Source organism: Cyrtonyx montezumae, unplaced genomic scaffold, assembly GCF_038088225.1.
Source record: "Cyrtonyx montezumae isolate F1298 unplaced genomic scaffold, pur_monq_1.0 scaffold_25, whole genome shotgun sequence".
In the NCBI taxonomy this organism is placed as follows: Eukaryota; Metazoa; Chordata; class Aves; order Galliformes; family Odontophoridae; genus Cyrtonyx; species Cyrtonyx montezumae.
In genome coordinates this window covers 2106878-2119937 of record NW_027071992.1, presented here as the reverse complement: position 1 = coordinate 2119937, position 13060 = coordinate 2106878, and the positions used below count along the sequence as shown (strand labels likewise).

At 38.9% G+C, this 13060-nt stretch overlaps 2 protein-coding genes across 6 annotated transcripts in view; both read left to right on the top strand.

Moving 5' to 3' along the window:
• SERINC5 (serine incorporator 5) overlaps positions 1 to 13060 on the top strand; it is a 510096-nt gene that overhangs the window by 87102 nt on the left and 409934 nt on the right. The window lies entirely within an intron of this gene.
• Positions 2378 to 11276, top strand: MTX3 (metaxin 3). 5 transcript variants are annotated; one of them, XM_065739754.1, is made up of 9 exons: positions 2378 to 2461; positions 3000 to 3069; positions 4547 to 4623; positions 6171 to 6263; positions 7275 to 7457; positions 7598 to 7674; positions 8438 to 8595; positions 9014 to 9102; positions 10564 to 11276. In XM_065739754.1, exons 1-9 carry the CDS (start codon positions 2381 to 2383, stop codon positions 10672 to 10674), a joined length of 939 nt encoding a protein of 312 aa, XP_065595826.1. In that variant the 5' UTR covers positions 2378 to 2380; the 3' UTR covers positions 10675 to 11276. The 5 variants fall into 5 exon arrangements, with proteins under 5 accessions (XP_065595826.1, XP_065595822.1, XP_065595823.1 ...); XM_065739750.1 differs by having other exon boundaries at positions 2381 to 2461; positions 4550 to 4623; XM_065739751.1 differs by having other exon boundaries at positions 2381 to 2461; positions 10538 to 10666.

Sequence of the window (13060 nt, the reverse complement as noted above, 5' to 3'; positions counted from 1 at the left end):
ACATTGTGAATATCTGCAAAATCATCACAGCTCCTGGTAAAATGACTACCGCAGATAGAAAAAGGGCATTAGATGGTAAAGCTTCATGTTTGCCTATCCAGGGGAATGCTAACAATTATTTGCATCCATGTATCATGTAATTTCTTTGAGTTCATCAAAATGTAGGAAACATTTTCTGAAAAAGTTCCTTTTTCCAAACTATTTAATGAATCATTTTAACTTGTTTTTCACTTCTGAGTTACTTACAGTGGAGTCTTGTAGACTGATACTAATCAACTCAATGTGAGGAAGATCTCGTTTGTGGCATTTTATTCTTCTTGCTATTTGATGTTTGCGAGCCAAATTCTATTTTTCCCCTGCCTGCTTATTCGTTGTGCTTATTAACCATGCATGCTAAAGCAAAATTTGGGAGACAGAGCACACTACACAATAAAACAAAACAGAACAAGTTCACAAAATACATCGGCAGAAGTTTAAGATCATGTTTAAATGAAGCTAGCCAGTACATACAAAGGTCACTGCAATTTTTTAAGTTTTCATTTTTATTATTGGAGTATGTTACAGATTGGAAGAGATTTTGTGCTCAAGCAAAACCTTTAAGAGATTTCTACAAAGCATGGTGTTTATCTGCTGTCTGGACAGGACTGTTTGACCTTGTAACCATTGTCTTCAATAATAACAGTGGAATATTAGCCATTTCTTTTCCAGTTTTGTGTATGCCCTGAAGTACAAACTCCAGCTTAACTTACTGGAGATTTGTATCTTGAATACAAATCAGAAAGTGGTTATTGGGCAGTATGCCTTCAGGAAACATCAGTAAGGAATTTTTTAAAGGAACACAGGACTTTCTTTTTTTATGTATTTTATTATTATTATTAACAGAAGATCTGCAAGTAAACCCCAACTGCTAAAATATTTGCCCTGCTGACTTTATGTAAACCAGAAATACTGTAGATGTAGAGAATACAGAGTAGCTGCCAATCTGATAGATTTTGTTTTGCAGGAGTGTGCATGGACTGTTCAGATTCCAAGTAATATGACTGGGGAGTTAGGAAGGAATCCCTGCTGCTTAATTTAGATTTCATATTTTGCATATTTTCCATGAGGAGACTCACAGTTTTTATGGAATTATATGGATGATTAAAAACCAGGGTGCATGGAAAATTAAGATAGAGAAGTCTTAATTTAAGTGAAATCTCATTGAAGTACAGATGTAAACCATATCCTTCCTTATTTCCATCAACACTTAGGAGTTTGATCCTGCCATGTTTTCATGGAAAGGGTGTGCAGAAAGAACATAAGATTTCAAACATGGGTTTCAGAGCAAGATTTGCTTATTCAGAAGTCACAAACTGAAGCTCCACTTTTTAAAGTCAAGGAATACATCCATTCTCAGAGCACCTATTTACATTTCATTGATACTAACAGAAATTCCACTCAGGCAACCAAGAGGAACAACTCCTGGAAAGCCTCTGGATGAGGTAGGGAAGAGATAGATTGCCTTCTCAGTCTTTGTTCTGGATTCCATGACGGTACAGGGATGAACTTGGCCCAAAGGCAGCTTATGGAAAGTCTAAGCCTTTTTGCAATTGACCATAACGAGAGTGCTAATCTGGTTTATCCTCCATACAGAAATGGAGGTTTGTGACACAAATTTCATGCAGATCTGAAAACACAGATCTGAGGAACCAGGAGGGAGGGAGCCTTGCCCTTGTTCTCCTCATCTCCTTCTGTGCTGTAAATCAAAATAGCAGTGATTGGCGTTGTTTTTTTTTTTTAACATAGTTTAAATTTTTATTTTATTTTATTTTATTTTAAGGCCCGGTAGTATTTTTCCTTGCTTAATAAGGATGGAAACATTTTACTTGACTTCATACTTCAACAGTAATGCTGAGCATGTCTGCACAGATGTTGAATGGAAATGCAGACTGGTTTCTTTAGAGGTCCACAGTGAAAACACACACTACACGAGCTCTCATAATTACTTGGTCAAAAACGGTATCACACAATCAGAATTCCTTATTTTTAAAGGCAAATTGCTGAAGCCGTCAAAAGTCGTCGTTCTTGCTCTTGTGGAAAGCCAAGATTTGGTGCGGCAAAACCAGTCAGCCCGCAGAGCCAGGGCTGAGCCACGCGGTCATTCAAAGCCATATTTTTTTCACGGCGGGCGACACCTCTAGGCAGATCCGCGGCCTCGGGCAACCGGGCCGCCGGAAATGCGCGCGAGGGCAGAAGCCCCCGATCCGGGGACAGGCGGCGGAGGCCCCTAGGCACTCCCGCCCGCTTCTTCCTCCCGGCGGCGCTGCCGGGGGCGCTCGGGCGCCGCCATGCGAGGGCAGCAGCGGCGCGCTCCCCGGGGCCCGCGCTGCCGGCGGACAAGATGGCGGCTCCCATGGAGCTGAGCTGCTGGGGAGGTGACTGGGGGCTGCCATCCCTGCATCCGGAGTCTCTGACCGTCATGGTAACGGCGGGGGCCGACACCCGCTGCGGGAGGAGGGCGGCAGGGACGGAGGCGCGGTGCCGCGAGCTGCCCCGCGCCCCGGTGGCCGCGCTGGGGCTGCTCCCGCCGGGAAGGCGGCGCCACCGAGGGGCGCCCTGAACCCGGGCGCGGCCCTTGCCGGGTGCGGGGCCGCGGGGGCCGGGCTGCGGCAGGGTCTGGAGGGGCCCGGTTGTGCCCCCGGGGAACCGCCTGGAGCGGGGCTGCGCTGCGCTGTGACCGGGGCGGCGTGCGCCGGCGTTAGCGAGCAGCCCGAAGGCTTGAAATAAAAGTTTTGTCCTTGTTGGTAATGCGTGTCGCTGCGGGGAGCTCTGACCAGAACCCTTAAAAGTAGTCTGCTCCTGCTGCAGAAATGCAGGTGAGCGTTGGGGTTGGTGCAGTTTTAAAGAACTGTTGTTATCTAACCCAACACGGCTGATGGGAACGCTCAGGCCTGCTTTTTGACATGATGTCTTACACTTAGGTGTGCTGACTAGATTGTTTTTTTTGCAATCTGTTGCAGGCTTATGCTAAATTCTCTGGTGCTCCTCTCACAGTGAATACTATAAATAACTCCTGGAGCACGCCAAAAGGTACTTTATTTGCATTTCTATTCTTTTAATCCTCATCACTTTACAAGTGTGGGTTCTAATTCCAGGGTTTCTTTTCTTCATTTCCTTTGGTTTTGTGTTCACATTCCATTTGTCCCTGTGCAGTCTACCTTCTCTCATTACATATTAATAAGCATCTTAACAGGATCAAACGTGTGATTTTGCAAGGTGCGAGTAACAGAAGATATAAACAGAATGCCTTAAGGGGCACTTGAGTAAAATATGTATAGGTGAAACAGAGGAGAGTCAACAAAGTGGTGATGCAGAAATACACACCTGTTTTGTCAGGCAGACTGAACAGATGATACACTGAAGGCAGCTGCATGGAAATATTTACATAGTAGTTACCAGGCTTGTATAATGGAAGTAGCATTCTTTAATTGCAAATGATTTAACAAGCTTGTGCAGGTGGAAGTAGAATATGAGTCTAAAAGAGTGTAAATCGCATCAGCTGGGATATTTGGTACTGTGCTAAGTTACAGAGATTGGACCAGGAAAGGTGGCTGGATCAGTTGTCAGAGATGATGTCAGAGGATTTATTTACACTGGATATTTTTACATACTGGATATCTGTTTGCTCAGTGTTTAGGTCACTGTGTTGCTGTATTCCAGACAAGTAATGCCATTGCAAGGTGAAGTAGTTTGTCATTTAAATTTACCATGTATTTAATCTAGGCATTACTGTGTCCACATGACAGTTCCATCTTCACTCTTACTCTCTTATTCTTTGGTGTATTGCTTTCTGTTAGCAGAAATACCAAGAACTACCTTGGTATACTTCCCAAAATGTTTTGTTTCCTTTCTTCACAGTCAAGATAATTAAAATCCCTACCAGACGAAAAAAAGCAAATATTTTTTAATCAGTATTTTAGTAGTATTTAGCTTAACAGTCCTGATACAATGAGCCTAACAGGTGCCTTGTAAATGTGCTATAAGGCAGTCCCTGTTAAAGAGGTTTACAGACTGCAGTCTTTAATTCAGCAATCTAAAAGAGTAAAAGCAGAATAATATCCTTCTAGGAGAAAAAAATTTTTTGGGTTCTGGAAGAGGTATTCTTTAGGCAACGGTAGCTTAATCAGAGGTTGTAGCAAGTCCTGGAAAACAGATGGTTAACATGGCTTAGAAAGGGTAAGGAAAAGTTGGATGAAAATGTCCTGGCAGATGTTCTGGTTGAAATTCAGACAAGTAGCCTGGATTTCAAAGTATCAAGTATCTAGTAGATGACATTGGTTTCATTCTGGGCTCTTTTTAATGTATCGTTATTAGCAAAGGCCACCATATGCCAAATTCTTGTATGATCTTGGTGGAAATCAACTTCATATAGCTTTATGCATACGTGTTGGAAAGGCCAGAGCTTGCTATGGAGAAAAGGAAAGCATATGAAGTGACTGATCGCTTTTCAGTTGCATTAGAATTGCTACGTATAACTTCTGTTGACTGTATAATTTATGCCTTCTAGCAGATGTACCAGTCCTGATATCAGAAGACATTGTTATTTCTCAGCCAGCAAAAATATTAAACTTCTTAAGAAAGCAGGTATGTTGCTTTTAGAAGATTTTCTCTACCTTGTAGTGAATGTTTGCATCCCCCACATAGATTGATACAGGCTTCTTAAAACCTGGAAACCGGTTCTGACTCACTGCTTTTCTGTTTTTTGTACGCACATGAGAATTGTACAATGGTGGTTCACAAATTGCTGTTTAAAAATTTGGTAGCTATGAAAAATTTAAAAATAGGCATAAGAAAATAATTCATTGAAAAGGACTACAGACTGGCCTCAGCTGAGCAGTTTCTCACCGAGTTCCATCATGCTGTTAATTATAACACTTTAACGTCATTACAGCTTTGCAGACCTAGGAGATCACAGTTAGGGAGGTGTAGTTTTAACTGTTTAAATGGGTAATCATCTCCCAGTGTTCTTTTTAAAATTCCTTTTCTGAAGAATAACACATAGTGGTGGTGTTTTTAATATATGTGGTTTTTCTGTAGCTTGTAGCATAAAAATGTCTGCAGGCATTTCTTGACGCAGTCATGTTTGCAGTCATTGTGTAGTCAAATCTTGCATGCCTTTTGTAGATCTCTCAGTGTTTTATTTAAAAAGAATAAAGCTATACAGCTTGTTCTTTTCACAAGTATCAAGACGTCTAATAAAGCATGGTATCATCATTTTTATTTCCGAGATGGCCTTCCAGCCCAATATTCTGTCTTTACATTAGAAGTCCTGTTCCTACCTAGTTAAGAGGACTTATCTGACAAATGGCATGTTAGTGAAACTTTAAATCTTTCCCCAGAGAAAAATGGAATCTGAAAACTGAGCGTTTGGGATGAGATTTCAGACAGTGTTTTTAATTCAGCAGTTTCCTAGGCATTTGAATACTGAAGATTCCATATTGATGGAAGAAGAACACCCTCTTTAACTCCAGAGTATACCAGTAATATGCATGCTTTTAAGATACCTAAAAATAAAGTGGCTGAACACCAATTTTTGCTGTTTCTAAATTAGTGAAATTCCCAAAAGATTACCAACCCTTTCAATGTTCCTTAAAAGGAATCATTGTTTGAATCAAAAGCTCAGCTAGCTGTAATGACATTAATTTAGCTGTGCATTTCATCCCCTTTATTGTCAGCATTCTATTTTTAAATCTATGAAGTGGTGCTACAACTTAAGTGATAGATGTGCCCTCAGAAGTACAAGTGAGGTCTTGCCAGGTGTTTGCCTCAGCAATAGGTACTGAAAAAACCCCTCTGTGTTACAAGGCAGCTGTTTGGAAAGGAGTGGGAAGTAGGCACAAGAGTAATTTTGGCAGTGGAAGTGCCCCAGAATCTTAGAATGGGAAAGTAGAAGTGGAAAATGTTAGAAGTAACGCAGCTGGAATGAAGAACTGAAGGAAAATAGTTGCATAAATTGCATGTCTTCTGTCCAGAAAAGTATTGTGTATTTAATAACTTGGTAGCTGATCAGTTTCAGATAATTTTGAGTTGTTTTGATCATCTTTCTGGAAAGTTCCATATAACACTATTTATAGTATGTGGTGGTTGGTGGCATTTTTCTGATTGTTATTGTTTTGTTTTTAAATTCACAGAGATACAATGCTGATTATGAATTGTCTGCAAAGCAAGGAGCTGATACACTGGCTTATATTGCACTACTCGAAGAGAAACTGCTTCCTGCTCTGGTAAATACTAGTGAATGCTTCATAATCGCTGGAATTTTATGAGTATTATAAGAGGTGCCCAGTGTGAGAGGCCGAGAAGTTTCTTAGCCGTAGTCCTGGCTTGAATGTATTTGTGTTCTTAGTCAAATTTTGTAGACTGCCTAGCAACTTTGAAAAAGAAAAAAGTGTGTGGGAGGTGTGAAGTAGTAATAATGAACTTATGAAAGACTTTTAAAATGGCACCTGTGAATATATTTTTTTCTTAGATGTTTTTTTGGGGACAGTATCCTGCAAACAGCTAATTCTGGACATTCTTTGTTGCAATGATGCTTTTTGAAAAAGCTTGGTTTAACATGTGGTATGGCTGATGTGGGGTGTACAACTGTGAAAGCCTTTTGAGTTGTTAAGTGGGAACTTTTGAAATACCCACCACTAGTTCATTTTCTGGCTCAGTAAATAATACATGGCTACACGCCCTCAACAATTTAGGTAAGTACATTATAGCTATAAAAAAATCTGCAAACGCTTGCTCTGTTGAATACCTTTGACTAGAATTCATACAGGAAAAATTACTTCGACCAGGAAATGTCAGATAGCCTTGTCAGTTATCCTGCAAAGCTTTCAAATTCAATTTTTCCTAATATCTCTTCATTTTAAAATGTATGTAAAATTTCAGAAGTAAATTCAAACAATTTCAAACCCGATTCTGTACATCTGCAACTTATGTTGTAATACAGTTTCTCTGTACAGTACATGGATGTGTGTATATGTGCATGCGTGCACATGACAGTGTATGTAATTTTGTGCATATATACGTTAGTGTTATCTTTCTATTTTTATTCAGGTTAAAGATAGTTCTGTGGCCTTAATTATACACTCTTAAAGGATTAGTATAATCCTGTGCAGAGCCTAATTGCTTTAAACTGCAATAATTCCTGGTTTTCCTGTGAGAAATCTTACACATTACCCTTTTACGAGAAGTATAATGTTTTTACTCAAATTCCAGTCATGCTCTTCCTTGTGTTGATATAGCTGCACACTTTTTGGGTTGAGGCTGAAAATTACTGCAGTGTAACAAAACCATGGTTTGCCTCAAGAATTCCCTTCCCGCTAAGTTTGTATCTGCCTGGAAAGATGTCCAGGGAAGCACTCAACAGGATCTTGCTGACCAGAGGAGGCCCTCCTCTCTACAGTCTCACTGAAGTGGAAGCACAGGTACATGTTTTGTAGTGAGGAATTTTTAAGTTGGTGCTGCCATGAAATAGGCTACCACACTGGGATAGTGGTGTATATGATAGTGTGTATACTAGTATTTGCTGCAGCTAGGGCTCTTAAATAGTTTTGTATCTCATCAGATATACAGGGATGCCAAGGAGTGCCTAAATCTCCTGTCGAAGAGATTGGGAACATCTCAGTTTTTCTTTGGAAATACGTGAGTGTGCTTTCTTTGTTTTTAGTGTTGGTGTTTGTTGGCCACAATGTTAGAAGGTGATTTATACACTGCTTTTTCAGATTAATGTGAGTGTGCAAACAGGGCATAACTGTGACCTCTGACAGCAGTCAGTCCAAAGTCTTTATATTGCATCTTTCCTGCCTTCAGCAGCTCACATGGGGTGCTTAGTGAGTTTGGGTTGTGCTAGAGAATTATTCTCTAGCCCATGAATCTCACCTCCTCTGCTTGTAGAAAAAATACCTGAAAAAAATACCTGTTACCACTAGCTCCTTGGAAGGAAGACATAGGTCTGAGAAGGCTGGTCTTCCTTCTGTGGGCATAGACCCAAAAACGTATATTGCCAAGGTAGCACTGAAGTAGGACAGTGTTCCCTTTGCCAGTGAAGTTAGACCTCTTCATGTGAAACAATCCTCTCCACTGGCATGCATCTTGTCTGATTGGTTTTTGTAATGCTGGAAATGTATTCTAGAGTGGATCGTTCATCAGTGAACGTGACACATGATTGGATTTTAATGCTAAACCAACCATTCTAGTTTGTCAGCAGGTCTGTAATTCAAAGGTGCTGAAATCAATAATCTGTTCAGAGCATTTTTTAATACCTGATAAATGCAGTGCCTGAAAATCTCAGAAGATTCTGTCCTGAATTTTGTCTGATATACTCAGAAACTCGTTACGTTCTAGAGGTCTTGATGTTTTACCTCAGTCACACTGGAGCTTTGTTCTGTTTTGACTTTCTGTTCAGACCTACTACCTTGGATGCCTTTGTGTTTGGTTTCCTTGCACCAGTTTATAAAGTGTGCTTCCCTAGAGTACAATTACAAGAGCATTTGAAACAGCTTACCAACCTGTGTCGGTTCTGCGATGATATTTTAACCTGCTATTTCAGGTTAACTGTCACAGGTAAGTTGTGTTTCTTTTCCACTTTTTCTCATGTATATTCTGTTTGAAGTAGTAGTGATGGTTTTCACATTTGAACTAAAGCATTATTAGATTTTATTAATTTTTGCTGGAGGTTCTGTGGGGAAATGATGTAGAGAAGCTCCCACAGTTGTGCAGAAAGGATTGAAAATTAAAGGCAAAGTTTAATTCTCAGATTTAAAGCCTGTCATGCCTTGGCAAAATCCACTTTTGTGTGTGCTATGGCTCATGCTTATTATTTCTGTTTCTCTAACAAAGAATGGCTTTTCCACTTAAATTCATCCTAGGATAAAAAATGCTGCATGAACTTTTTCTCCTGTGTTTGTTTCTTGCTTTTTAAAAATGTAAAAGCTTTTGTAAATACCTTTTCACTCTTCATCTTTCTGCCTTCGCTCTCTAGGCCATTCCCCATCTGGACAGGATACAGCAGATGCTAATCTGCAGAAACTCACACAGCTTGTAAATAAGGAATCCAACTTGATTGAAAAGGTTACTTTTGCTTCAGTCTCTGCTTCTTTGTGATTATTTGTTCATAGATACTCTTACAACTGCAACTGTACAATGAAAATTTTGTTTTAATAGTTTCTTTTCTAGTGAGGTACTTTGTGTAGATATGTGGGAAGAAAATTATGTGTTTTGAAAGAAATTAATTGATGAAGCCTTGTATGCAAAATATTTGTACTACAATCAACGATGCCCTTCCAAGTGCACATATAAACAACAGAAGGTTGCCTTTCCATAAGTGCGCTTACCGTGTGAGGGGGAATGCAGATATATTGGTGAAAATTAGAAATGGTTTTGCAAGACCTCACAGGAAAACTTATAAGCAAAACTCTGAAATTGGTCATGCTGAGATCAGTACCCAGGTCTCTTTGCACCCAGCTGATTTCTTGGCAGTCACTAATGTACAGTCCTTCCTTCTGGTTCTTCTAAGTCTGCCTTTTATTCCTGTTTCCAGGGCTGTCCTTTGGCACCTATAAAAGGAACTTATGTTAAAAATACTTAGGAAGAATTAGTTCATAGATGCAAGAAAACTCTTACTAGAAGGACAGAATGCACTTTGTGAAAAAGATCAGTGTGTCAGATGGATCATGAATTATGTCCAGCTTCTGTAGCATTTGGTATTGATTGTATCTCTTTGTGGTATTGAAGCATAGCTGTGAAAGTTTTAAAAAATGGACTGAGTAGACATTTATCAGCCATGGTTTAGGTAAAGCTGATTCTACTGTGAGGAAGTAGGATGGCCTAGACAACCTTTGGAGATTTCCACTATGCTGTCATCTGTGATTCTGCTTATTCTGTAGTAATAAACTCTTTTCTTCTTTTTTTGATACTGTAGTACAGGCAGGGATTAGACTGCTATCCTATTAAAAATGTGAAATGTTTACATTCAGATATGAATTTTAACCTGTATTTGAAAAGATCATACTATAATCTCTTTATTAAATAATTGTTGAAATCTGAGCTGATCTAAATTCATCCAGCACCTCCAAAGCATTTCTACTTTGGAAAAGATTTCTTCCTGTAAGGTGCTGAGCATGCAAAAGTACCCACTGATGTTAGTAGTTTGACTTTTGATCCACTTTCTAGTAGTGTTTGCCTATTGTACAAAATTGGAACTGTGACCTCTTAGAAGAAGGTAGAGATGTTACTTTCTTTGGTAATCCTGAAGAAATCAATTGAGCAGAAATGTACCCATTTATTCTGTTTAATTTGTCATATGCTCATGGAAAGAATAGCAACTCTTAAAAAAAGCAGATTTTTTGAGAGAAGAAAGGAACCAAGACATTGTTTTAGATAAAATAGGGAAGGCTATAAGAGAATAAGAAGGTTAAAAAAATTGCACAAAACAACAAACCAGAATTCTTAATAGCAGTCCTGACAAATAGACTAATTGTATAACTTACATTCTGCTGTTTGCCAGATCCGGCTCTCATTATTTCTCTGCAGATGGATGACAACCTTCGTAAGAGTCCTCAACACCCCCCTCGAAAGATAACAACGCTCAAGCTTGCTGCAGGTGGAGAAGAAAGTGGTCCAATGAGTCGTTTGTCACCTTGACAGCTTTTGTTGCACACACACATTTGCTTGCCTTCAATTCTTCTGAGTATCACAGCAATTTTTCCCATGAATGTGGTTTTGCAAGGGAAGAATCTACTGATGAGTTCAAGTAGGGAAGAAACACAGCTTTACAATGTCCTGTCTATCTGTTATTTTTAAGATAATTATTAGTTCGGGCTTACTACACGCTAAGCTAAGGCTAAAGTAAAGTATTAAATAAGGGGCTTTTTCCTGCAGATGTTAACATGATTTTTGAACTAAAGGCTTTTGTCTTTAGTAGAAATGTTGACCAAAATTTAAAATGCAATTTTTATGGAATTCCAATGCATTTATAGAAGTTTCATCTCTGTTTCAGTTTATGGCTTTTGATTTGCTGTAGTCGCATTATTGTATGTTAGTGGATATACTCTTGTATCTTTCCAAAAGCTACAAAGTCTAGTTGTAGAATTGGTGAAAAGCTGAAAAGAATGAAGTGTTACCCATCTTTGCATGGGTTTTGAATAGAAAAGCAATGAGAGGAAGTTATATACTCTTTGTTGTAGATTGATGAACACTCTTGTGTTTGTGTTTTAAGAGTGTTTGTATTTTTGAAAGCTTGCTAAGCTGTACTTTAACGGGAAATGTTGAAAAGTATGTGTGCCATGGAGAGTACAATGATTCACAGTACTAACATTTCACAGATAACTTGTAGTAGTTTTATGTGAAACTGGTTTAACCTGTGCACAAGGTAATACCACAGGCCAGAAAACTGTAAGTCAAAATTGCATAGGACTGGTGGTGAGGTGGAGAGGTTTGATTTGCTCGTGACTTGTCTAGTAAATATATTGTGGATCTGGATTAAATTGAACTAGTTAGGACTTTGTAAAACAGCCAGTTTAGGCTTTTTCATTTGTCACAGATGCCTCTATCTTGTTTTGTAAGCACTGTGGTTTATTGAGAAATGATAATATAGGACATCTAAATCTTACTGTTTGACAGTGTAGTTCAGAGTTCTTCTATCTCTGAGAACTGTAATGCACCGTAGCTCGTATTTATTCTGTATGATTATGGGATGTGGGTCTCATTACACTTCTTAGTAGCAACATTTCCTGTTCAGTGGACCCAATTAATTCTGTCACAAGAAAGCTGTTGTAATGCTGTGTTGGTAATGTAGTGGTAGGTACTTCATGAGTAATGTAATCAGAATTAGTCAAGGTGATTGACCAAAATGGCAGCATTGGGGATACAAAATTCTTGTGACTGTATGGGGTGACTCTTCTCTTTTTTTTTTTTTTCCAATTTTATTTCTGGCAGAATCAGGGTAGTATTTTAGAATCCCTTCACTATTAGTCACATTTGAGATACCGTTAAATTATTTACTGTTTATACTGAAGACTGTAGATTATGTATATAATGTACTTTCAGGTTCTGTTTAGGAAATGTGATAATCTTCAACATTTCCTAATCATAGCTAAAAAGTTGGATGTCTAATGAGCACTTTAAGGTTTAAGCTTTCACTCGTATTAGAATATCTGTTTCAGAAATTTTGAAATGATACTCATAATTCTGAATAAACTGACAATGTATGTATAAAAAGTAAAATGCTTGAAGTCTTTACTGCTTGACAGGTTTAAATGAGTTCAGGTCACATTGCTATTCAATGTCTTTTATTTATGAACATAGATATGGAGAATATGCCTTATTCTGTTGGCTGTTGTGAATGCGTACTCAGTCTTTAAAATCTCTTTGTAAAAGGGTCGCTGTTCCAAGATTAAAATTTTAGACATTTATTGGTGTTTTGGTAGTACTTTTTAATGCAGATTGTCAGGGTGTTTTTGTTTTTTTTTTTTCCCCTTCCCCCCACCTTGTATAAAATGTTGTTAACGTGTTTGTTATTTGTTTTCTTTTTTTTTATGGACAAGGTTAGCAGTGACTGTTAGAATTCAGAACCATTCAGTGTCTTCATAATGTCTGATTTAAATTTTAATTACAGCTCAATAGCAGCCCTTTCTTTTGTGACAGCTGCTTTTATGGCGATACTAAGAAGCATAGGTTTTCTAGTCTTATAAATGTGAGCTTTTGCTAGTGAGACAGCATAGTCTGCTTGACAGCTTCATTCACTGGCTGGCAGAGGACTGCAGGGATAGAGCAAGCACTGCATGCAGTGTTGTACACAATCTGAAACAACCTGTGCAGCTTCTGTGTGGCACTTCATTTCTTTTCATCCAAGCAGAATTCAAAATCAGGCTCCTTAATGTGGAAAGTGTAATCTCTGGTCTGACAACCCAGACTCACCCTTTGGTTTACTGCTCTATTTGTGTACCAGCATTTTGAAGCTGGGTAGTTAGGATGCCAAAAGTGGAACATGTTTGAGTAAATGTGGCTATCTACATTGAAATAAGCCAAA